The 23641-nt window shown below is 57.8% G+C and overlaps 1 protein-coding gene across 7 annotated transcripts in view; it reads left to right on the plus strand.

The window, feature by feature from the left end:
- FMNL1 (formin like 1) overlaps positions 1-22289 on the plus strand; it is a 40957-nt gene extending 18668 nt beyond the window's left edge. For 2 of the 7 annotated variants that reach the window (XM_042256107.2, XM_060394934.1), the window contains 26 exons: positions 6206-6289; positions 7734-7847; positions 8472-8545; positions 8916-8999; positions 9315-9452; positions 9768-9785; positions 11524-11632; positions 12339-12415; positions 12602-12695; positions 13578-13652; positions 13966-14076; positions 15048-15197; positions 15758-15859; positions 16030-16282; positions 16498-16824; positions 17019-17143; positions 17794-17996; positions 18450-18684; positions 18846-18914; positions 19732-19812; positions 19901-20030; positions 20165-20328; positions 20580-20681; positions 20829-20924; positions 21181-21301; positions 21814-22289. In XM_042256107.2, coding sequence (XP_042112041.1) covers positions 6206-6289; positions 7734-7847; positions 8472-8545; positions 8916-8999; positions 9315-9452; positions 9768-9785; positions 11524-11632; positions 12339-12415; positions 12602-12695; positions 13578-13652; positions 13966-14076; positions 15048-15197; positions 15758-15859; positions 16030-16282; positions 16498-16824; positions 17019-17143; positions 17794-17996; positions 18450-18684; positions 18846-18914; positions 19732-19812; positions 19901-20030; positions 20165-20328; positions 20580-20681; positions 20829-20924; positions 21181-21301; positions 21814-21917 — 3240 coding nt within the window. In that variant the 3' untranslated portion in view covers positions 21918-22289. Of the gene's footprint in view, positions 1-6205; positions 6290-7733; positions 7848-8471; positions 8546-8915; positions 9000-9314; positions 9453-9767; positions 9786-11523; positions 11633-12338; positions 12416-12601; positions 12696-13577; positions 13653-13965; positions 14077-15047; positions 15198-15757; positions 15860-16029; positions 16283-16497; positions 16825-17018; positions 17144-17793; positions 17997-18449; positions 18685-18845; positions 18915-19731; positions 19813-19900; positions 20031-20164; positions 20329-20579; positions 20682-20828; positions 20925-21180; positions 21302-21470; positions 21570-21813 lie in introns of all 7 variants that reach the window. The other 5 variants (XM_042256109.2, XM_060394937.1, XM_042256108.1 and 2 more) reach the window with 3 other exon arrangements.
- The last annotated feature ends 1352 nt before the right edge of the window (positions 22290-23641 follow it).

Raw genomic sequence — 23641 nt, forward strand, 5'->3', positions numbered from 1 at the left:
GGGGTGGGGAGAAAGAGCAGGTTGCGCCAGGGTTTCCGCCTGCTGCCTTAGCAACAGCTTAGGAGCGATGGCTGCCCAGAGACATGGGCCTGCTGCGATAGTGGGAAACCAGCCCGCCAAGCTCTGTGCTCTCGCCTCTCCTACGCCCTGCTGAACGCTGGGTGTCTTCCAGCCCCTTCAGGCCTTTCCCTGCAGGGGTCAGGGTTTGGGATGGTAGGGTACTCTTTCTAAGGCCTGCTGGAAGTGCCAGGCTTACAGTCTGGCCTAGGACACCCCTGAATCTGTCTAGGCGGGGAGGAGCCTGTAGCCTTGGGACAAAGGGATCAAGGGAAGGCGCTGTGATGTGCTGGAGGCCAAGTGATGCTGGCATCTGAGGAGAGAGGAATTCACCGGATGGGCCTGGCACGCGGGGTGCCCTTAGCATGTGCCCAAGGTGGTGTGCACCTGGCCAGGCTGTATGGGGAGATCAGGATGGTCCCAAGCAGGGTGTGGCTGCTGCGAGTCCTGCTTTTAGCTGGACCCCTTCCCCATGGGGACTGGGACTTGCCCCTTGCCCCTTGCCCCATGAAGGGCAAACGTGGGTCATTCTGTCGACTGCAACCAAGGCTCTGCCTTCTCGATTGGTCCCTCCTCTGGGGTGGGCCAGACGAAGTTTGGCGCATGGAGCTGTGAGGTTACTCCAACCCCGTGTCTCCTGTCTCTGGGGTCTCACATGGAGGATCTCGGTGGGGCTGTGGCTCTGTGGTCAGAGGCTGGGCTGGGCTGGGCAGAGGCCATGGGATGCCATTCCCAGCAAGCAGGTCTGGCACATGCTGCCCCTGGAGATCCGGGGATGTGGTCGGCGTGATTCACAGTGACATCTGGGACCAGTTGGCAAAGAGCTGGAAGGGGGAGAAGGGCAGGAACAGGTGGGGCTGCTCTCGGGGCCCTGGGAAGTGGCTTAGGCTTCCCAGCCTCTAAGAAGGGCAGGAGTTACTCATGGGAAAGGCAGAGGAGCTTCCTTGGGCTTTGGGGTCATGAAGTTGAGGATTTGAGCTTCGTCCTGGCCACTTACTACCTCTGTGAGCTTCAGCAAGTTACCCACATGCTCTGAGCTTCAATTTTCCTCATGTGTAAAAAAGATAAGAAAAATGGTTATATGTCAAGGACTCCCCTGGCGGTTCTGCGGTTAAGACTCCGCTTCCACTGCGGTGGGCGTGGGGTCAGTCTCTGGTTGGAGAACTAAGATCCCGCACTCCATGCGGTGCGACCAAAAAATCAAAAGGGTACGTGTGCCTGCTCGGATTGTCGAAGGGATTAAATAGAATCCAGGGGATTAAGCAGAGTGCTTAGCGCGATGCCTGACACAGAGTAAGTGCTCAATAAACACTGTCCGAGGACGGAAGGATGCTGGAACCCATTTGCTCCTCTTCATCTGGGGGGGGGGGGTGCCCTTCGAGGAGGAAGGAGCCCAGACCCTGTCTCCTCCCTCCCCCACCTCCAGCTTCCAGACCAACCGCAGGTGCCATCTTTAGTCTTTGACCGGCGCAGGCCAGGCTGCCGTCCCTGCCATCGCACAGGTCAGCACGGTGGGGCCTTGGCCGGAAACGGAAACCGCGGGAGGGCGGGCGCAGCCCTCCTGGAGGGTGGGGCCGCGCGGTGCTAACGGTAGCTGCGCGCGGAGAGCGGCTGCGAGGCCTCCACTTCCCTCTGAGAGAGGGTGTGCTGGGGTGGGGGGGGGTTCCCCAGTGAGTAAGAGCTCGGTGTGGGCAACAACAGGAAACGCAGGGTGCTGGGTGGCAGGAAACGGGGCAGGCTGTTCCTGGTTCCTCAGACAGGCCTCTGGGGCCAGGCTGTCTGAGGAAGACCCCTGGGGCCCCGGGACCCACGTTTCTCATTGCTCTGAGCGCTCCTTCTTCGAGGAAACTGAGGCTTCTTAACCAGCTGGCTTCGAGGTCACCTTGGGCAAGCGGCTTAATGGCTCCAGGCCTCAGTTTCCCATTTGTGAAATGAGGATTAAGATAGTATCTGTTGGGTTGGCCAAAAAGTTTGTTCGAGCTTTCCTGTAAGTTGTTATGGAAAGTGAACTTTTTGTCCAACCCGATTCTTTGTAGGCTTGTTGAGATGTAAGTCACATGGTATAGGGTGAATGTTTGGAAGGAATATTCATTATTATCATTTTTTTTAATCGGAGTAGGAGTACTTTGAAAGTGAAGTCGCTCAGTCGTGTCCGACTCTTTGCGACCCCATGGACTGTAGCCTATCAGGCTCCTCCGTCCATGGGATTTTCCAGGCAAGAGTGCTGGAGTGGATTGCCATTTCCTTCTCCAGGGGATCTTCCCAACCCAGGAATCGAACCCGAGTCTCCCGCATTGCAGGCAGACGCTTTACCGTCTGAGCCATGTTATCACCATTGTTAGTCTCCTACCAGCTTGGATGATAAGGGCGGTGCCTGCTGCCCTGGCTTCTTGCCCTAGGTCCTGCCATGGGGACCCTTCAACCCCGATGGGAGAAGCTGTTAGCTTTGTGAGGTTCTCAGCACCTGATTCTAGGGCCAGGTTACCCCACATCCGCCTCTACACCTTGGATTGCTTATAAGAGCCCTGGAAAATCTATATACCAGAATTTTGAAAAGTGGATAAAATCGATTGTTTCTGGAGCTGCACTGAGAGCTCTAAGACCAAGGTTGAGGCTACATAGAGGTGGGTGGGGGAGATGGATAGGGAAGTGGGGGCTTGCTTCTGGATCCATCAGGCTGTGGAATCCCTGTGGGGGCTGGTCTGAGAATTTGGGCTGGTGCCCAAGTTCAAGGACATCCTGGGGCTTGAAGGGCTAGACATCCTAGGGAAAGGGTGGGCAGGTGTGTTGGGACAGAGTCTCAGCTCAAACTGAAAGTGAAACTGGAGGGTGTGGCTGTGTCCAGATGTAGCTGGAGCCCCTTCAATTTCCAGGGACACCTGCCAAGATGTCAGGGAGGCGGAGGTGGGGACGGCCTGCAAGAGGCTGGTCTTGAGTGTGCAGGGCTGGAGGCCCCCCTGACACCCAGAGAAGGGGGCAGGAAGGAGGTGGAGTGATCCCCCACACATTCTAACAGAAGCTTCTTCTCTCAATCAGGGTCACAGTCATGCCCTGAGAGATGAGTTGCCCTCACAACATGAAGGGCAGCGGGGGAGGGGGCTGAAGGCTCAGTTCGTTTTTTTTGGCCAAGCTTTGGAGTCAGGTCTGCTTTATCCGGCTCTTTTAACAAACTTCTGGCGCCACACATCCCTCGCTTTGGGGGCTTCAGTGGACTCCCACGACCCCCAACCTGTGACATATTTCTTCATCGTGGTTTGCCCCTGAAGAGTATTGTTACATCAAAGTACGGCACCTCACTGGGTAGTCCTGGGAGCCCTGAGTCTGAGGCAGAAGGGAAATGTGCCCATTTTATGGAAGAGGAAAGTGAGGCTGAAGGAGGCAGAGAAGTAGGCTAGGTGGGTCCCCTGAATCCAGCTCAGGTCCTCCACGTCACAGCCGCCTCCCTCTCTTCCCTTTGCTGGAGGTGGGTGTCTCCCCCCACACAGACACCTGGACTTCACAATCCTTTCCTATCTCGTTTGAGCGCTGTCAGACAACCTCCTGCTTGTCTCCCAGCCCCCAGCCCCCGGGTGCTGCCGCCTCATTAAGGGCCCCAAGTCGGGTGGTCTGTGGATGTTTCCAGGGTGGCCTCACCCTACTCAGAGCGAGTGGCATCACCTGTCCCTCTCCTGCTCCCCAGGGGACCTGTCTCTTTCGGTGGGCACCTCCAAGGAACAGCTGCTAATTAGCGCTCAGCGCTGTCAGAGCTATTTCTGATTTCTGAGCCTAAATTTAGCCTGTCTGACAGGCTGGAATGCAGGCCCCGGGGCCTGAGGAGGCCCAGGTGGGGAAGGGGCAAAGGGGTGCCCTCCCCTTCACCACAACTGGACAGGCATGCTGGCCCAGCAGAGGCCTCCCCCTCCCCAGTAATAGCCATGGGGTGGAAGTGGGGGGGTGCACCTGGGCGCTGGTTCCCAGTCAGCTTGGGGCTCAAAGCCAGCCTGGCTCCCCTTGTCCTGGTTTCCTAACCTTGGGCAGGTCATCAACCTGTGCTTGAACCTGTAGTGTATGGGTGAGGCCAGTAATGGTGGGGTGGGGGGAGGTGGCCCTCTGTGAGCAGGGCTGGTCAGCCCTCAGGCAAAGCTGGCATACAATTGTTGGAGTCATTATGAGAATTAGTTGCTGCCTCTAGAAGTGCCTCAGAGCCAGCAAATCCCCAGGGTGGGTGAGGACCTCGAAGACCCCTATCAGGAAGCAGCGGTCCCCTCTAAGGCTAAGCTGCTGAGCCCTCGCCCACTCCTCTGCACCCTTCCCCTTCCCCCTCCAACTCCTTCCTCTGTGCTGGCCACTAGTCCAGGTTCCCCTGATGTTGCCTGCTTTCTCTCTGCTTCCTCCTCCATGCCCAGTCTTGGCTCCCCCACCCCCTCCACCTCAGCCCTGCCCCACCCTGGGTCTCTGTAGGGTGGAAGGATGGATCAAGATAGCCCAGGGAGAAAGAGAGAGACAGAGACAGGATGGCCCCAGGGAGGACTTGCAGCCCATAGGACCCTGCTCTGGGCTCCAGGGCCCCTTCCTGGGCTGTCCCTTCCAGAGGGCAGGAGCGGTCCAGGCCCTTGGCGCCAGGTTGGGGGAGGGTGACAGATGAGACTGGGGCAGTTTCCTCAATCCAGGCTCACTTTCGCAACAGGGGAGAGGGATGACGTAGTCCCATCCCCAGACTCCTGCTCGGGGAGGGGGCCTGGTGGACAGGATGTTTCACCTCTCAAGTGGGGCCCTGGCCGGAAAACTTGGGCAACCAGGGGCCAAAGGCACCCAGCTTCCTGTTGTCTGGGGCTGACCGAAAGCTGTGATTTTGGGGGTGAGATCTGGCCAGAGCCCCAGAATTAGTCGCAGCACCCCAGAGAGGAAGCTGGCTGAGAAGCCTCGGGTGTGGGTGTGGCCCCCTCTCTGCTCCAGCTGTGGCCTCCGCTCAGGACCATGTGACCGAGGATGTGTAGTCTGAGCCATCAGCGTGGATGGTTGGGGGGTGGGCTCCTCCATCCTGGGCTGGATCTCTCCAGGGTTCCCACATCACCACTCAGATTCTGAGCTCCTTGAGGGCCAGAACTGTTTTTGGAACCTGACACCTAGTAGACCCTCAATAAACCTGGGTTTTACGGAAATGAGGTGAACTGGCATCATCTCCTGGTTCTATTAGGGGGACACTCGAAGTCTGGGGAGGTGGGGTGCCCAGGAAGACCCTAGTGCTGGTGGCACCTGGTGATTCCATAGCCCTAGGTGGGACCTTAAGCTTGTCTGTGGGGAGAGGCTTGGCAGCCACCTTGTAGCCTTGTCATCTGTGGCTGGGGGAGGAGGGCCCAGGCAGAGCAACTCTGACCTTTCTTAATTCTGGAGGGGAGTCCCAGCCTGGGCCACCAGAGCCACAGACCCAGCGTGCTGCCTGCTCTCCCTGGTTCCTGTGACGGAGTGGCCTTCCCCTGGAATCTCCCTGGGCCCTGCAGCGGTGATGACCTGCTCGGAACTCCCTGCCTGTCTGACCTCATCCCCCTTGGCCTATCCCCACCTCCTTCTGTCCCGAAGTGATGAGGCGGGAGGGGGCTGGGAAGGGCTGGGGGCTGTTGAGGGCTGTCGGGGGTTGTCCTGTAAGAGGCTTTGTGGTGCTTGTGAGACACAGGCACCCTGAGCTGGGACTAAACACACGTGGTGTCTGCTAGCACATGGGAATGGAGTATGGCGCAAGCCTGGCCATACTTGGGCTTGAGTGAAGATTGGACCCTGTTAGCTTCCCACCCAAATGGGAGAAGAGATGATACGCGCTTATCACACATGGGGAAACGAGCCCAGAGGGGCCTGAGATCCCCAGAAGTCAGGCTGAGAACCCATGCTCCTGCTCCCATGCCAGGGGTGACAGAGCTCAGGCCTCGGAGTCAAGCAGGCTCAGATTCAAACCCCAGTGTCACTTTCTTGCTCTTGGGCCTTTGGAGAGGTGTTCTACCACTGGGCCTCGGTGTTCTCCTTGGCTAATGCTCCTTATCTCCAGGGGTGCGACGGGGACAGGGACCCATAGGGAGCTGGCCTCTAGGGGGTCCCCTGAAGATGCTCAGGCTCCCCTCCCCTGAATGTTGGATCCCCAGACTCAGACTCTTTACCTGGTTGTCTTCCTCCCCAGAACTGCATGAACTTGCCCCCGGACAAGGTCCAGCTGCTGAGCCAGTATGACAACGAGAAGAAGTGGGAGCTCATATGTGACCAGGTGGGCACAGGCTCCGCCCATCATCCGGTGGTGCCCTGCCTTCCAGGCTGGGATGGGCAGGGAGGGGACACTGCCACGACCCTGCCCTGGGGCCAGCGTAGCATCTGGGAGGGTGCTGAGGGCGTATGGTGAACTCTGAAATCCCCTTCTCTTGGGCATGAGCCTCGCCAGGGACCTGATGAGACATGAACCTGGCTGGGTCTGCCCTCTGAAGAGCTGGGGCAGGGGCTGGCCCAGGACACTGGCCAGTGCGGCTCTGGGAGCCCAGAGGAGCAGCCTCTGGGCTGGGGAAGAGCAGGTGCAGTTCCAGGGTTGGACATCTTTGTTTCACCCCTTGGGAGGGGAATCCCTGTCCTCCTTTGACCTTGGGTCCAGAGGATCTGCAGTCAATCAAGCCCCTTCCCAAGTCAGCCAGCTTCCAGATGACAGAGCAGGGACCAGAGCCGTTGGCTCCTGGTGCTCAGTCAGGTGTCTGGGTTTGCCGCCTTCTTGGCTCACGCTGGCTGCCCGGGCCCTCTGGCTGTGGGGCCGCTGTCCATGGTAGCAGCGAGGACCCCTCTTGTACAGCCGGGCGGGGTGGGGCCTGACTGCTGCAGTGATTCAGCAAGGGAAGGAGGCTGGGGGTTGGGGAGTTGGGGAGCAGGGAGCCTCCCCCGGGAGCCAGGGCTGGGCCTTTGGCTCCAGCTAATGGACTGGGATGGGAGGAGCTGGCAGGGCAGGAGTCTGGGAGGTGAGGGCGGGGAGCTGTCTCTGGAGGTTCCGGGCTGGGGTAGGGGTCTTTGTTCTTTGGCATCTCAGGTTGGGCACATAAAGGCCTGGGAGAAGTGAGGGGTTGAGTGTGGTGGCGGGCATATCTGAAGGGTCTGGGTTGGGAAGGGAGGGAGCTCCTTTGGACAAGGGGCTCTGGTGTGGCCTCCACCTCTTGTCTGAGTGGCTCCTAGAGCCCTGTGGGGCCGCTGGGTTGAGCGTTGGACACTCGCACACAGAGGTCCCTACAGAACAGCTGGGGCGGAGCCCTGGGGGAGGGAACCCCAGCCTTCCCGGTGCTGGCCCCTCCTCAGTCCCCTCCAGATTGTTTTTCTGCCTTGTAGTCCCAGCTCTGGGCGAGGTGAGGCCCAGGGAGGGCAGTGGGCTGCGAGGGTGCCACCTACTGGCCTACTCGAGTCTCCCCTGCCAGGGTAGGGTGTATGGTAGGGCTGACCCCTCCACACTCCACCCAGGCGGTGACCATGAAGGGAAGGGATGGCCTGGCCCAGCACCAGGGATCTCTTAAAGTGGCCCGGTGAATTGTTTGGGTTTGTGCCTTTGATATTCCAGGTGGGAGGTTTTAAGACAGCCTAGGACCTCGGATCCGAGCTGAGAAAGAGGCTCTGGGACAAAGGCTGGCCATTTGCCCTGGGGTGGCCTTGGTTGGTACCATGTACATTCCACTGCATCTCTGCAGGAGCGGTTTCAAGTCAAGAACCCCCCAGCAGCCTATATCCAGAAGCTGAAGAGCTACCTGGAAACCGGTGGTGTCAGCCGAAAAGTCGCAGCAGACTGGATGCCCAACCTCGGGGTATTTGTCCCCCTTTCTCTCTGTTCTTTTCCCCCACACTTTGCAAGCACTGGGGCAGCTGGAGAAACTGTGCGTGTGAACTCTTCTGCAGGCCTGTGTGGGTACACAGATGAGGGTGTGTATACAGGGGACTGCAAGTGCCCTGGGTGTGCACTTTTATGGGCTCCTCTGCAGTTCCTGTTTGTGCTCTGATGTGTGCACTTGTATGTATTTGTGTAGTGTATATGTACGCGTGTGCACACTGTGCACAGGCATGTGTGTGTGTGTGTATCTTATGTCTGTGTACCCCCGTACTTGTGTATGGATGTGCACATGTGCATGGGTACCCAGGGTGTTCATGTTTGAATGTGTGCGTATCCTTTGTCCACATGTATGTGTGTGTGTGTGTGTGTGTAAGGAGGCATTGGTGTGCCTCTTTTGTGTCTGCACATGGCCGTGTGGTGTACACCCTGTGTGTTTGTGTAGGGGGAGTACGTGTGGCCTGAGAATGCTTATTCTGCCAGGCAGTTGTGTGGAGGTGGTGGGGGCGGCTGAGCGTGAAAGGCCAGTTGTGGGGGGCCGGCGGGCCCTGTTGGCTGAGGCCCGGGCCCCACCTACCAGACTCCTCTTGTTTTTGGCTCCCAGTTTAAGAGGCGAGTTCAGGAGTCCACGCAGGTGCTCCGGGAATTGGAGATCTCTCTGAGGACCAACCACATTGGGTGAGTGAGGGCTTGGATTTCTGCGGCGAGGATTGGGGAGGGAGAGAGCTCTGCCAACAGGGAGCTCCTGGGGGCCCCTTACTATCCTCCCCATGCCCACCCCAGGCCGTGCCTGTGGGGTCCCCCTCCAGGATGGGGGTCCAGAACAGCTTCCCTGCCTCCTCTCCCGCCCACCCTTGGCTGGTCTCTTGAGGCGTGGCTGGGCCCTGGGTCCTGTCCGAGTCCTAGCATCCTCCCGTGGTGTCACCGGGTCTTCTGAGGCAGGGGCTGGTTGCTGTCTTCCGAGGGAAGGGCCCTGGGGCCCCTTGCTGTGCCCACTCGGGTCGGTACCCCGTCCTGGCCGACCCTCAGGAAGCCCTGTGTCCTGCAGATGGGTGCAGGAGTTCCTCAACGAGGAGAACCGCGGCCTGGACGTGTTGCTTGATTACCTGGCCTTCGCACAGTGCTCCGTCGCGTAAGCCGGCCCCGCCCTGATCCCTTCCCTCAGAGTCCACACCTTCCTGCCTCTCGCCCACTCCTTGGCCACTTCCAGACAGTCCAGACTGGGCCCAGTCTGGAGTCCTGCAGTGGACCCTGAGCAAGGCCCCTTCCTGAAGGCCCACTGTGGACGGGGACGGCCAGCTGGGACCTACTAGTGCCAGCCCTGCGTCAAGAACACACGCCATTGCTCCTCCAGCCCCTAGTCTCTCCTGCAGTCTCCCTGGTGCCCCCCGCCCCTCTCTTAAGGGCCCTGCTGGGCTGGCCTCCATCCACACTCTAACCCCCGCAGATACAATATGGAGTCCACAGACAACGGGGCCCCAGGCTCTGAGAAGAGCAAGCCGCTGGAGCAGTCGGTGGAAGATCTGAGCAAGGGTCCGCCCTCATCCTTGCCGCCCCCGCCCAAGAGTCGCCACCTGACCATCAAGTAAGTGGGCCCCCCCTGCCCCCCCAGCCTCGGTTGGGGTGGCAGGGGGCAGGGTGAATGGAGATTCCACCTCTGGCCGCTGTACTCAGCCTGCTCCACCTGGGCCCTTGGGGTGGTGGGAGGACTGCCTGGCATCAGGGATCAGAGTAAGGGCTTCTCACAGGGCTCAGGAGATGGGTGTTTTAAGAAGCCTTTGGGGTGAGCACTTACAGGCTGGAATTTGAGGGGGGGTCTGGGATAAGGAGGGGGTTTCTGGGTCAGGGGGATCTCTCTTGTATTCATCTAACCCCCTGTTTTCTCCCACGCGGCCTCCAGGTGCCCCCCTTCTCCCCGGTACGTAGCTTGCCTAGGGGCTGGTGCATGCCTGGTCAGCTCCCAGGGTGGTGGTGGGATTGGGTGAGGTGTTCAACTCAGATGACACCCCTGGATTCAGCTGCTTCGGATACATCAGCCTACCCTAACTTAAGACATCCAGCTGGGAGGGCAGGAGAGGGGAGATAGCCCTGAACCCTCGTGCGGACCCTGGGTGCCTCCCTTCCCTCTCTAGGACAGGAAACCAACTTCGTCTTAAGACCCAAACTCTCACAATATATTTCTTTCTTTCTTCTTTTTTAAAATTTTTATTTATTTGGCTGTGGCAGGTCTTAGTTATAGCATGTGGGATCTAGTTCCCCGACCAGGAGTTGAACCCGGGCCCCTTGCGTTAGGAACACAGAGTCTCGACCACTGGACAAGCAAGGAAGTCCAGCCCTCTCCCCAGTTTTTTATTGTTTAGTAGTTTTTAGTTATTTCCGGCTGTGCTGGGTCTTTGCTGCTGCTCGGTCTCTCTCTAGTTGGTGAGAGGAGGGGCTATTCTTCGTTGCACTGTGGGCTTCTCACTGCAGTGGCGTCTCTTGTTGCAGACCATGGACTCTGGGGCGCTTGGGTTCAGTAGTTGTGACTCCTGGGCTCTAGAGCACAGGTTCAGTAGTTGTGGTCCTGTGGCTTAGTTGCTCCACAGCACGTGGGATCTTCCCAGACCAGAGATCAAACTCAAGTCTCCTTTGTCTCTTGCACTGGCAGGCAGATTCTTTACCACTGGGCCACTAGGGAAGCCCTCCCCAATTTCTTTGTTCATTCATTCATTCAACAAACATTTTTTTTAGCATTTACTATGTACCAGGCATGGTGGTAGGCACTCAGGTCATCTAGTAGGGGACAGTGTGTGATAGGCTGTCATGGAGGTGCGACTGTGAGCGCTAAGTAGGGAAGTGCACTGCCTGGGCCACGAGGAAGGCCTCCCAGAAGAGGGAGACTGGAACTGTGTCTTGCAGGCTTTCCAGGCAGTGGTGGGCATGGGGAAGGGCATTCCAGGCAGAAGGAATAGCATGAGCAAAGACTCAAGAGGCATTTGAGCGGTGACGGGAATGTGGCAGGCAGAGGGAGGAGTGGGGTCTCCCAGATGTTGGAAATGGGATAGAATTGTCCTGAGGACGCGATGTGGAAGTTTGGTGGTGTGACAAGGGAAAAAAATCACCTATCTTTTATCAAAGACATCAACATATTCATATAGCACTTTGTGCCAGGCACTGTTCTAAACTCCTTTCATAGTCCCAACAACCTTATCAGGAAGGTGCTGTTATTACCATTATTATTTTACAAAAGAGGAAACAGGCCCAGGGAGATTAAGTGATTTACCTTGCAAACCCTGAGCTGGGATTTGACCCAAGGCAGGCTGAATTCGCAAGATGGAAGATAAACCCATGTGGCTATGAGCGCCACCTTGTGGAGATCATATTCATTGCAGTTTACAAGCTTTGGAAGTCTTTGCCTTCTGTAAGCTCTCCATATATTAAGTCCCCATGATACAGCAACTCTTTTTAATGCCACCAAGTCACTGTTAGGAGTCTACTTCCCTGACTTCCCCCTTAAACTCTCCCCAAAATACCAAGCGCCAGGCCTAAGGACTGAGGAGGACTTTCTGCCCTCAGCCGGCCTCTTTGGTTGTGTGGACAGGAAGCCATCTGAGTGGTGGGGGGAACAGGAAGGGTTTGGGATTCTGACCCTTGCTGCCTCCTCCCCACCCACCCAGGTTGGCCCCGGCTCACAGCAAGAAGGCCCTGAGGAATTCCCGCATCGTCAGCCAGAAGGATGACGTTCACGTCTGTATCATGTGTCTGCGCGCCATCATGAACTACCAGGTTGGCCAGCGGGCCTGGGCCTTGGGCGCTGACTGTCCTCCCTGGGGACTGCCTAAACTGCTGGGGCTCTGGGACCAGTGGAATCCTGGGGACCGGCTGTTAGCTTGAGTCTTAAGAGGAGAAGCACAGATTTCTGTTGCCTCTTAGCCAGGTCACCTAGAATACCCTGGACATGGCTAGGGGTGTGGACATACCCTACATGGGGTCATAGGCACCCCCATCAAGAAAGGCTAGACATCCACAGGAGAGCAGCCTCTGGGTTATTTCGTTTGGAGGGGTGATTGGTGAACCCAGTCCTTCCTCACTCAGCGGGCCTCTCAGGACTCACTGTGTCCAAGATGCCGAGTCTTGACACTGGGTTTTGAACAGACGAAGGTATTTAGAAAAAGGGGCCAGGCTCTGGCTACCACTGAAGAGGCTGTGGCTGGATATAAAGAACTTCCTGGGAATTCCCTGATGCTTTAGTGGCTAGGAATCCATGCTCTTAGTTCTGGGGGCCAAGGTTCCATCCCTGCTCAGGAAACCAAGATCCTACAAACCACCCAGCACAGGCAAAAAAAAAAAAAAAAAAGAACCAACAAAGAACTTCCTAGGGCACTTAGATACCTGGATGGCATGGCGCTCACCATGCCGGAGGCACAGGACAGGAGGGTGCTGGCAGTCCTAGGGGTCTGCCCAGAGGAGCTGACCTCTCCTTTCTTCCTAGTCCGGCTTCAGCCTCGTCATGAACCACCCAGCCTGTGTCAATGAGATTGCTCTGAGTCTCAACAACAAGAACCCCAGGTGAGGTCCCGGCCCCTAATCTTTCTTTAGATTCTCCTCCTACTTAACCCCTTGCCTACTCAGTCCCCCAGTTCTCAGGACCGCTGCCCATCAGCTTCCCTGTCCTCCTCCTTAGCCAGGCCCACGTCCACCTGTGCCGTGGGGCCTGCGTGTTCTCCAGGGACCACCTGCCTCTTCTCTCCCCAGAACCAAGGCTCTGGTGTTGGAGCTGCTGGCGGCTGTTTGCCTGGTGCGGGGAGGACACGATATCATCCTTTCCGCCTTTGACAACTTCAAAGAGGTAATGGAGCCCCCACCTAATGTGTACTTGTTTGGAGCCCTGTTGCTGGCAGGTGTGGCCTCTGCTGGGGGCAGCTAGAGATGCTGGGTAGGTATTTGAGGGGTGGTTTCCTCATCTAAAGGGAAGGTACAGGGTCACACAGAGGCCCCGTCTGGGGTGACAGGGACATCTACGGGGACTTGCTGAACTTCTGACCTTCAGTTTTGCCAGATCCAAACTGGCCTTGATTCATACATCTCAGAGTCACCGACTCTGGTCAGAGGCTCATGAGAAGTAACTGCATGAGAGTATGATGCGTAAGGCAGCGTACGGTCTGCATTCCTTGAATGGATATTTATCGAGGGCCCGCTATGTGTCAGGCCCAGAGTGGGCAGTTGGGATACATTAGTGAACAAAAGAAACAAAGGAGGCAGGGGAATACAGATCATCAGTGATACAATAAACAAGCAAATTACATGGTGTCAGAGAATGATAAATATTCTGGGGAAAAAAAGCCAGGGAGCCTGTAGAGGGAGGGGGAACTGGGAGGTTGCTGGGTAGTCAGGGAAGCCTCATGGAGATGGTCAGATGTGAGCAAAGCTGGGAGGGGAGTGAGGGATTGGTGTGGTGGCTGTCTTCAGTAAGAGCTCATCAGGCAGGTGGAATAGCAAGTGCAAAGGCCCTGAGGTAGGAATGTACTAGGATGCCAGAGTGGCCAGAATGGAGTCAGTGTTGGGGAGGGCTGTGAGAGATCAAGCGGGACAAGAGGTTTTGAGCAGAAGAATGATGTGGCCTGACTTAGATTTGAGAGGAGCCCATAGAGGCATAAGGGGGTGGGCAGCTGGAAGACGGCTTAGGTGGTATGTCACTGGGACCTCAGTGACAGCCATTCCTCCCACCCAGGTATGTGGAGAGCAGCACCGCTTTGAAAAGCTAATGGAATATTTCCGGAACGAGGACAGCAACATCGACTTCATGGTGAGCTCAGGCCTGGGCTGGGCTACCCTCGGGTGCCAGGAGCAACTAGGAGCCTGGTATCTGGGATCTGGGCTAAGCTCCTGCCAAGTACGAGAACTGAGTGGTTGCTGGAGGAGGGGTGGATGTCAGCAAGAGGGAGGCTGGGAGGGAGGGATGTGAGGGAAAATACGTAAGGGACACAGCCTGATTAGTGGGGTGAGAAACAGGGCAAGGGTGGGGGGCTTGGGGATAAATTAGGGGGTGGAAGTCACTGAGAACCCCCCCACCAAGAGGATCATAGACCTGCTCACTGCCCCGTACCCCCACCCCATAGGTGGCCTGCATGCAATTCATCAACATTGTGGTACATTCAGTGGAGAACATGAACTTCCGTGTCTTCCTGCAATATGAGTTCACACACCTGGGCCTGGACCTGTACTTGGAGGTTAGCCCTGCACCCCCTACCCCAACCCCAACCCCGGGACTTAACCACTTGCCTGCTGCAGAGTATGCCTCAGTGGTTAGCATCTGTAAAATAGGAGAACCGCAGAAATAATAAAGACTATTATTATTTTGCCTGCTGCAAAATAGGCACCCAGGCCACGGAGCGGTTGTTGTAAGCTCTAGAACAGGCTCTGAGAGGCCCTGGGTCTGACTTGGGGACATAACGGGGAGCAGAGAGTCTGAGCCAAAGCAGGAACTGGCTCTTGCTGTATTGTTCTGGGTCATGGGAGAGTTCCTTGCTCTGGGGAAGGTGGGCAGAGGGGCTTGGTACTTCCTGGTTTGGCCTGAGCAGACAAGCTGTAGCTTTCTTCTGATTTCTTTGTGAGGCTTCCCAAGATGAGCAGGGCCTTTGGAACTGGATTTTTGAAACCCAGAATCAACAAAAAGTGAAAAGCAGGCAAGGGTTATATGTCCATTCCATGGAATATTATTCAGTCACAAAAAAGAACAAAGTACTGATACATGGTACAATAGGGATGGGCCTTGAAAACTTTATGCTATTATGCTCAGTGAAAGAAGCCAGACACAAAAGCCATATATGGTATGATTCCCTAAAATGAAAAGTCTGTAATAGGTAAGTCCAGTAGAGAGAGATTGGTGGTTGCCAGGGGCTAGAAGAGGAGAGGATGGGGGAGTGGCTGCTAATGGGCACAGGGTTTCTTTTGGGGGTGATGTTCTGGAATTAGGTAGTGGTGAAGGTTTGCACAACCTTGTGAATGTACTAAAAATTATTGAATTTTACACTTTAAAAGAGTGAATTTTATGGTATATAAATTATATCTCAATTAAAAAAGAAAAACCCAAAGTGGGCTATGGCTCAGGCCCCTTTGTCTTGGCTCTGGTGGTGATGGGGGGGTATTGGAAAGATCCCTCACACCAGGCCTTACCGTGCACCTTCCGTCCGGGGGACAGAGGCTTCGGCTCACGGAGAGCGACAAGCTGCAGGTGCAGATTCAGGCCTACCTGGACAACATCTTTGACGTGGGCGCGCTGCTGGAGGACACTGAGACCAAGAATGCTGTGCTGGAGCACATGGAGGAGCTGCAGGAGCAGGCAGCCGTGGTGAGAGCTGCCCCTGAACCGGCAGAGAGCAGGCCCACAGAGCCCCCCACGCTGATAGCAGGCACCGGTTCTAGGTGTGAATGGGGGCCCCCTGAATTTGACCTGAATCCTTTGGATGTCTCTCTCAATGAATGTCCACTGAGCTCCGCCCCTGGGTTTGACCTGAATCTTTTGGGTGCCTTGGATACGACTGGAGTGACTTAGCAGCAGCAGCAGCACGTGAATGAATGTTCATTGAGCTCCTCCCCTGGGCTGGACCTCTGAGGAAGGCAGGTCCCCTCTCCTCGAGGGGCTCAGACACCAGGCCCTGATTTGGGTGGAGCTGGGTGCCTGGAGTCCCCTGCCAGCCCAGTCTCCTCTCCATCTCCCTCCTTCATCAGTGGGGTCTTGGTTCCCCCTCAGGACTTCCCCTACTTGGGTTCAAGTGCCAGGCTCCCCCAGGGCTAAGCACATCCGGAAGCCTCCCCCAGCCCTCCAGGCAGGCATGCCTGGTGCCACCCCCTCAGCGGCCGTGCCAGTGCCCGGCTGCGGGGGGAGCTCACCATGTGCTGGTGCCACAGCTCACAGAGCGGCTTCGGGACGCGGAGAACGAATCCATGGCCAAGATCGCGGAGCTGGAGAAGCAGCTAAGCCAGACCCGAAAGGAGCTGGAGACCCTGCGGGTGAGGTCGCGGGGAAGTGGGTTGGGCCGGGAACAAAGGGTGGGCCGGGCTCCCAAGAACAGACCATCTGGGGGCTTCTAGGCTTGACACGTCCCTCCACCCCGGCAAGAGAATGGGGGCTCTTTGCCAGGCTTGCTGGTGGTTCCTAACCCCTCCCCCGGGGCTCGCAGGAGCGCTTCAGCGAGTCGACCCCTATGGGCACCTCCAGATGTCCGTCTGAGCCCGAGAAAGTGCCTGCCCCTGTCCCGGCGCGGCCGTCGGCCCTAGAGCTGAAGGTGGAGGAACTGGAGGAGAAGGGGTTAATCCGTATCCTGAGGGGGCCCGGAGATGCAGTCTCCATTGAGATTCTCCCGGTCGCTGTGGCAACTCCGAGCGGCAGTGATGCCCCGACTCCGGGGGCGCCTACCGGCTCCCCCAGCCCAGGTGTGCAGGAGCTTCAGGCTGGCGGAGGAGGCGGGTAGGAATGGGGGGCTGCAGGGAGAGCCTGGGGACGTCTCGGGCCGGGAGAGGTGGAAGAAGTAGGTTTTGGTTGCGGGCTTGGCTCAGGTGCGGATGGGCCGCGGTGGGCCTAGTACGCATGCGCAGGGCGGGGAGGCGAAATTGATGCCACCTTCTTCCCGCCCCCTCCCGGGTTTTAGCCTCGGAACTCCCACCTGTAGCAGAGTCGGCTCCTGGAGCGGCACCGCCGCCGCCACCGCCGCCACCTCCACCCCCACCGCCACTGCCCCCACTGCTTGGACTCCCCTCCCAGCAGGAAGCCCCACCCCTGGCGCCCCCTCTGGCCCCGCCCCTCCCAGGCATCCCCGAGCCTCCGCGCCCCGCGCCGCTGCCAGGCGACCAGCCGCCCCCACCCCCGCCGCCACCGCCGCCTCCAGGCGCGGACGGGCAGGTTCCTCCGCCGCCCCCGCCGCCTCCGGGAGGTCCCACTGATGCTCAAGCAGGGCCTGACTCAGGGATGGGCCCAGGTGAGTGGACTGCCCAGGGCAGAGGGGCAAGGGAAGGGAGGCTAGAGGGAGGGGCTCTGGCTTCACTGTCCTCCAGGACCTTCTGTCTGTGGGCCTCCAGCTTGCCTTGTCTGTCCTCGTTGGACCCGGGTAGGGTTCCTTCCAGCCATCCCACCACCTACTGCCCCAGTGATCACTCACGCCCTCTGTCTCAGGAGTGAAGGCCAAGAAACCCATCCAGACCAAGTTCAGAATGCCACTCTTAAACTGGGTAGCCCTGAAACCCAGCCAGATCACAGGCACTGTCTTCACTGAGCTCAATGATGAGAAGGTGCTACAGGTGAGTGTGGCTCTGCCTTGCTGCCAGTGTGGGCACCGGAGGAGGAGGGGACCTGCCTGGATCATGTTGGCATGGGGGGTGGTCACCTCCTCTACCCATTTTACAGAGGAGGGCATGGAGGCCCAGGAATGGGGGTTAAACCAAGCTAGTTTAGTGCATCTAGTAGGCAGTGTATCCTGATTCCCCTGGAGGCTTTCCCTCCATCCCTGTAGAGGGGGTCAACCTCCCCTAAGCCTGGCCTCTCTCTCCTCCTCTCAGGCCCCTGGCTCACCACCTTCCCACAGACACCCAGGGCCTCACTTACAGTTTTCTAAAAGGGATGTGTTCTGTTGCCTCCAGGCCGTTGCTCATGCTGTCCCTCTTCCTGGAATGTCCTTTTTCTCTTTTTAACCCTGACGAGTTGAGCTCTTCCTTCAGCTGAAACGGCTTAGAGTCTAGGTCCCCTGGGTGAGGTACTGCTCTTGCTTCATCTGCTTACCCCATTTCCCCTGTCAAGACCTGTGATCAGGTTGAGTACTGACTGGTTTGTCTCTCTGCTGATGGTTTGGTCAGGGCTGGGTAGATGGCTCTAGCACAGAGCACAGTGTTCAGCCAGGATCGCAACAGACCCCGGCCCCGCCCAGTGCCACCTCCTCTCCCTGCATCCCCAGGAGCTGGACATGAGTGACTTCGAGGAGCAGTTCAAGACTAAGTCCCAAGGTCCAAGCGTAGACCTTAGTGCTCTCAAGAGTAAGGCAGCCCAGAAGGCCCCCAGCAAAGCCACGCTTATTGAGGCCAACCGGGCCAAGAACCTGGCCATCACTCTGCGCAAGGGCAACCTGGGGGCAGATCGCATCTGCCAGGCCATCGAGACGTGAGTACCTCTGCCCTGGGCTTATGGGCAGCCCAGCCCCTCTGCTAGGACGGGGTTGTTGGGCAAATCCTAGTAAAAGAGTCCCAGGTATGGGACACAATCCATCAAGTTTCATACCAACGCTGGTCAGAGGGTAGAGGAGGAAACTGTGCTCCCATTTTCAGGTTAAGAAAACTGAGGTCGTACTGTGATTCCATGCCCAGATGGAGATGTTCCTTTTGTCTTTTGCTTCCTTGCACTCAGGCTCAGGCATTTACAGCTTGGGTATCTGTCACTGATATATGTCTGGGATTCCGGGCTTCCTAGCTTCCAGCTTCCTCTGACTCTTATTCTCTTAAGCTGTTGGTAACAGCAAATACTTAAGTTCATTTATTTGATCAAGTGATGGGGTAGGGGTAGTCCTGCTCTCAAAAACTGGTGGGTATGAAGTGATGCCGACCCCTCCCCTCACAGGTATGACCTGCAGACCCTTGGCCTGGACTTCCTGGAGCTGCTGACCCGCTTCCTGCCCACAGAGTATGAGCGCAGCCTCATCACTCGTTTCGAGCGGGAGCAACGACCAATAGAGGAGCTGTCAGAGGAGGACCGCTTCATGCTGCGCTTCAGCCGCATCCCCCGCCTGCCCGAGCGCATGAACACGCTCACCTTCCTGGGCAACTTCCCAGACACTGCCCAGATGCTCATGCCGGTGTGCGCGGGCTGGCAGGGTGGTGCGGCCTGGGCTGGGATGGGGGAGGAGGCAGCTGGCAGCCTGGTCTCCGAGAGGGCATCTGAGAGTTCTGGAGCCTCCTACCAGCCTCCCCCTTGCTGCTACCCCAACTTACCATGCCTCCCCCATCCCGCCCCCAGCAACTGAATGCCATCATTGCAGCCTCAATGTCCATCAAGTCCTCGGACAAACTCCGCCAGATCCTGGAGGTGAGACGCTAGGGCAAGGGCCTGGGAGGCAAGAGACCACCCATGATGGCTTGTGTGTTCTGGGTTGTGTGAGAGGGAGACCCAGGGCCTGCCCTGTGACCCTGGGCTGCACCCACTTCTCACTTTTGGTGGTGGTGGCGGTCACAGTAACTTTGTTGTTGATTTTGTTGTCATTGGTGTTTACATAGTTTTTGGTGGCACTGCATCCAGGCTCAGGACGACAATGCTAAGGTGGGGTTGAGGGCCACATTCCAACAGCCCACCTCACACCCTGCCTGAGGGTTCATTAGCAGAGCCTACTATTGTCTGAGAACCAGTAGAAATGGCTGAGAGGGGCATTGACCCCACAGCCTCAGATGAGCACAGACTTGAGTAGGAACAGGTGGCTAGGTGGTAAAAGAATCTGCCTGCCAATGCAGGAAACGCAAGAGACGTGGGTTTGATCCCTGAGCCAGGAAGATCCCCTGGAGTAGGAAATGGCAACCCGCTCCAATGTTCCTGCCTGGGAAAATTCCATGGGCAGAGGAGCCTGGGGGGCTATAGTCCATGGGGTCGAAAAGAGTCAGACATGGCTGAGTGACCAAGCACAGCACAGCAGATGACCAAATTGGGTGTGCCATGGTGTTAGCTGTGCACATGTGTTAAACACGTGTATACGTGTGTCACGGACCTGAGGCATCCATGCAGGAGTGTGGTGGCTGCTGAGTGGCTTGTTCCTGGCCACCTTGTCTTCTTGTGTAATTTATACTTTAGGGGGTTTCCTCAGCCCTGGCACCCGGCTGAGCTCCCCACCACCCACCTGTCCAACCTCTTGCAGATCGTCCTGGCTTTTGGCAACTACATGAACAGCAGCAAGCGTGGAGCAGCCTATGGCTTCCGGCTCCAGAGTCTGGATGTGGTAAGGAATGGGGGAAGGAGAGGCCCCCCTGACCTGCGGGATGGGGGATGGCTGGGGGTGTGTGGCTTACAGCAGGTCCTCATTGCAGCTGTTGGAGATGAAGTCGACTGACCGCAAGCAGACGCTGCTGCATTACCTGGTGAAGGTCATTGCTGAAAAGTACCCACAGCTCACAGGTTTCCACAGCGACCTGCACTTTCTGGACAAGGCCGGCTCAGGTATGGGTGGAGGGTGGGGCTCAGCCCTGGGGATGGATAAAGGTTGGGAGAGAGCCAGGGAGCTCAGGACATAGTGGGATGGGAATGCTGCCTCTCTGATTCTTTGTTTCTCTACTGTCCCACCTCCCACTCAGTGTCCCTGGACAGCGTGCTGGGGGATGTCCGCTCCCTGCAGCGAGGCCTGGAGTTGACCCAGCGGGAGTTTGTGAGGCAGGATGACTGCGTCGTGCTCAAGGAGTTCCTGAGGGTCAACTCACCTGTCATGGATAAGCTGCTGGCAGACAGCAAGACAGCTCAGGTGGGCTGGGGCTGGCCTCAGCCAGGGAGGTGGGGAGGCTCGGTTGGGGGTGAAGGGCCACCTAGGTAGGGTTGTGTAGCCAAGGCCTGGAGCCCTGTGACCCAGCAAGAATACCTTAGGGGATGGCACAGGAGGTGGCAGCCACCTGCCTGGAGGAGGAGAGATGAAGTGACCAGTGTCCTAGCGGGTAGAGAGCAGTGGTCAGGACCTGAGGGGTCTGCGCTGGTGAGGCTGACAGCCTGTGCCCACAGGAAGCCTATGAGTCTGTGGTGGAGTACTTCGGAGAGAACCCCAAGACCACATCCCCCTCCATGTTCTTCTCCCTCTTTAGTCGCTTCATCAAAGCCTATAAGGTATGTTTGTTTGATGGGCAGGCTGGGACCCATGCAGGGCATTGCAGCCTCTCCACATGGGCAGTGGGACGGGTGGGGGATATTTCTGCTTGGGGAGGACTAGGGAAGGGATGACTCCCCTCATGCAGACCCACCTTGGCTCCTCAGAAAGCCGAGCAGGAGGTGGAACAGTGGAAGAAGGAAGCAGCTGCCCAGGAGGCAGGCACCGACACTGCGGGGAAAGGGGAGCCCCAAGCACCCAAGGTAGGCAACTGTTGCTGAACTTGGTACTGGGATCCAGCGATGCTGATGCTTCATCCCAAAGATCTGGTCCTCCTCCGCACCCTCGTGCTTATGGACTGACCCTGCCCAAGGCCAGGATGCCTCTGTAGCCTGTGGTGGGGAATGGGTTCCTTTCCCTCATGCCAGCTGTGGGACCAGGCAGGTGGTCTAGGGTTTAGTGGTACAGGGGGACAGGAAATCCTGGAGCTGGAGTTATATACCCTCGCCCTCTCCCCAGTCCCCTCCCAAGGTCCGGCGGCAACAGATGGACCTCATCTCTGAGCTAAAACGGAAGCAGCAGAAAGAGCCACTCATCTATGAGAGTGACCGTGATGGGGCCATTGAAGATATCATCACAGGTGGGGGCTTGGCAGGGGCTGTCCTGTCCTGGGCCTGTCCTACGCTGTCTTCCATCCACCCCCCAACCCTGGTGGGGTCGGGATCTGTCTGCCTCACTGCCTCTTTGCTCCTTTTTCTGTCTTTTTCCCTTTTTCCTTTCTCTCCTGGCTCCTTCCTTGCAACCCTCAGTGCTCAAGACGGTGCCCTTCACTGCTCGCACCGGCAAGAGGACGTCCAGGCTCCTCTATGAGGCCAGCCTGGGAGAGGAGATCCCCCTCTAGCCCCCAGGTACCCACCAGCCTGGCCTCGGATCCCAGTGGCTGCTCACAGCCCTGCGGGCTGCTGGGGGGTCTGAGTCATGCTGCCCTCCGCTGGGCCAGGCACGGGGCTGGGGTGTGTTGGAAGGAGGTCTGATAAACAGGCTCCCTCCCACGTGCGCACAACCTGGAGGGGTGAGGCCTGTGCCCTGGAGTGGTGTCCCAAGCCTGGGCAGACCCCTTGAAAAGTAAATGTCTCTCCTCTCCGCCGCCAGACCTACGGAACCAGCCCTACATCCGCGCAGACACAGGGCGGCGAAGCGCTCGTCGGCGCCCGCCGGGACCCCCGCTGCAGGTCACTTCCGACCTCTCGCTGTAGTCACTATTTCTGCAGATGGACTGCGAGGCCTGGGAGAGCGGGGCGGGGAGGGGCAATCCGGGACTCAAGGAAGGTGGGACTCACTTAGCTCGGCTGGGCCGGGCAGCCTCCTTCACCAAGGTCTCCACTCCTGAGCGCCCCTCGAATGGCAGGGGCACTCCTCATCTTGCCACAGGGAGAGGCATCTCTGCCCCACCCCCCCAAATGCTGCTTGCAGCACCCCCTCTTCCCCCAACAGCCATACTTAGCCTCAGCGGTAGCCCGGCCTGTAACTTATGTAAAGGGTAACCTCGCGCCCCTTCCGCTCTCCCCACCCCGAGGACTCTCCATGGACCTTATTTTTATACAAGATTAATAAAGACGTTTGCAAAAGATCCGTGTCCGCTCCGTGCCCGCCCCCACTACAAGCTGCCTGCTTTGCTCAGCAAACACTTTATTTGTACAATTTCTTCGTAGCAGGTCTCTGCAAATAGGCCGGAGAGGGGGAGAAGGGCTGCTTCTGGATCAGAGTTGGGGGCGAGGGAGCCAGATTCAAAGGGCACATACACCCTAGTAGTTGGCCCGCGAACCCTGCGGAAGCGCGGAGAGGGTGTACGGAGGGTCAAGTTTGCAGCTCGGATTAGAGACGCAGGGTTAGCTCCACCCGAGTCCACGTTTCTGCCGGCCCATTTCCACCAGTCCTGCCTCCTACCTGGGCCCCTCGCCCCCTTTCCTTATGCCCCGCCCTGTCCTTAGTCGATCCTTAGTCGTGCTGTAAAGAACCATATCGCATAGGAATCTGCAATGTTAGGTCCGTGAATCAAGGTAAATTGGAAGTGGTCAAACAGGAGATGGCAATGAGTGATCTCTTATTGCATCTCCCTCGGTCAGGTCCCAATTTCTTGTAGTTCTGCTTCTACGCTGCCCGTCCCTCCTCTCCCCGCCGGTCTGTCCGGTTTATCTGTCGGGTCCCCACTCTGTCTGCCCTGCCCCTATCCTCTCGGTCCCGCCCCACCCTCACATGCCCTGCCCCTTATCTGCATAACCCGGCCCCGCCCGCTGGCCCTGCCCGTGTCGACTTTCACCTTGGCTGAGCCGCCGGCTCTTGGGCCCGCGCTTGGGGCGACTGGGCTGGTACGACTTGGGAAGTCGGACGTCTGGGCGCGGAGTTCGGCTCTGCGTGTGGGATTCTGGCTGTGGTTCCCCGTTCAGGCTAGGTATCTGGGAGTAGGGGCTGCATGCTCCTGGGGCGAGGAAGCGGGTAGAAGGAAAAGGAGGGGCCCTTCCTGAAAACCAGTTGTGAGAGAGAGTCCCCAGTCCCGCGGGTCCCCGCCCAGCCCCGGGCTCACCCGCTTTGTGCAGTCCGTGCAGCGAACGCGCCAGCTCGGCATTGGAGAGGCCGATGAGGCGCGCGGCCTGGCAGAAGAACGCGAGGCCCGCGTGAGAGCGCCCGCTGCGGCCTCGACCGCAGCGAGATCGACTGCGGGATTGACGTTTCCAGTTTGCGTTCAGACGCAGAGACCGCTGCTTCTTGGAGTAGTAGCTTGAAGGAGAAAAGTAGGCAGCCGCCTCAGACAGCGTCTCTCCCAGTCCTCTCCATCTTACCCGCGAGGAAACTAAAGTGGGACAGGAATCTGATCAGGGGCAACTTGGCACCCAGGAAACTGACCCAGAATTCAGGCTCTCCTCTCTGGGGCAGGGACATCTGGGGACTCCTGAACCGGGCAGTCTGCTCCCCCTATCTT

The sequence above is a fragment of the Ovis aries genome, chromosome 11, assembly GCF_016772045.2.
Source record: "Ovis aries strain OAR_USU_Benz2616 breed Rambouillet chromosome 11, ARS-UI_Ramb_v3.0, whole genome shotgun sequence".
Classification (NCBI taxonomy): domain Eukaryota; kingdom Metazoa; phylum Chordata; class Mammalia; order Artiodactyla; family Bovidae; genus Ovis; species Ovis aries.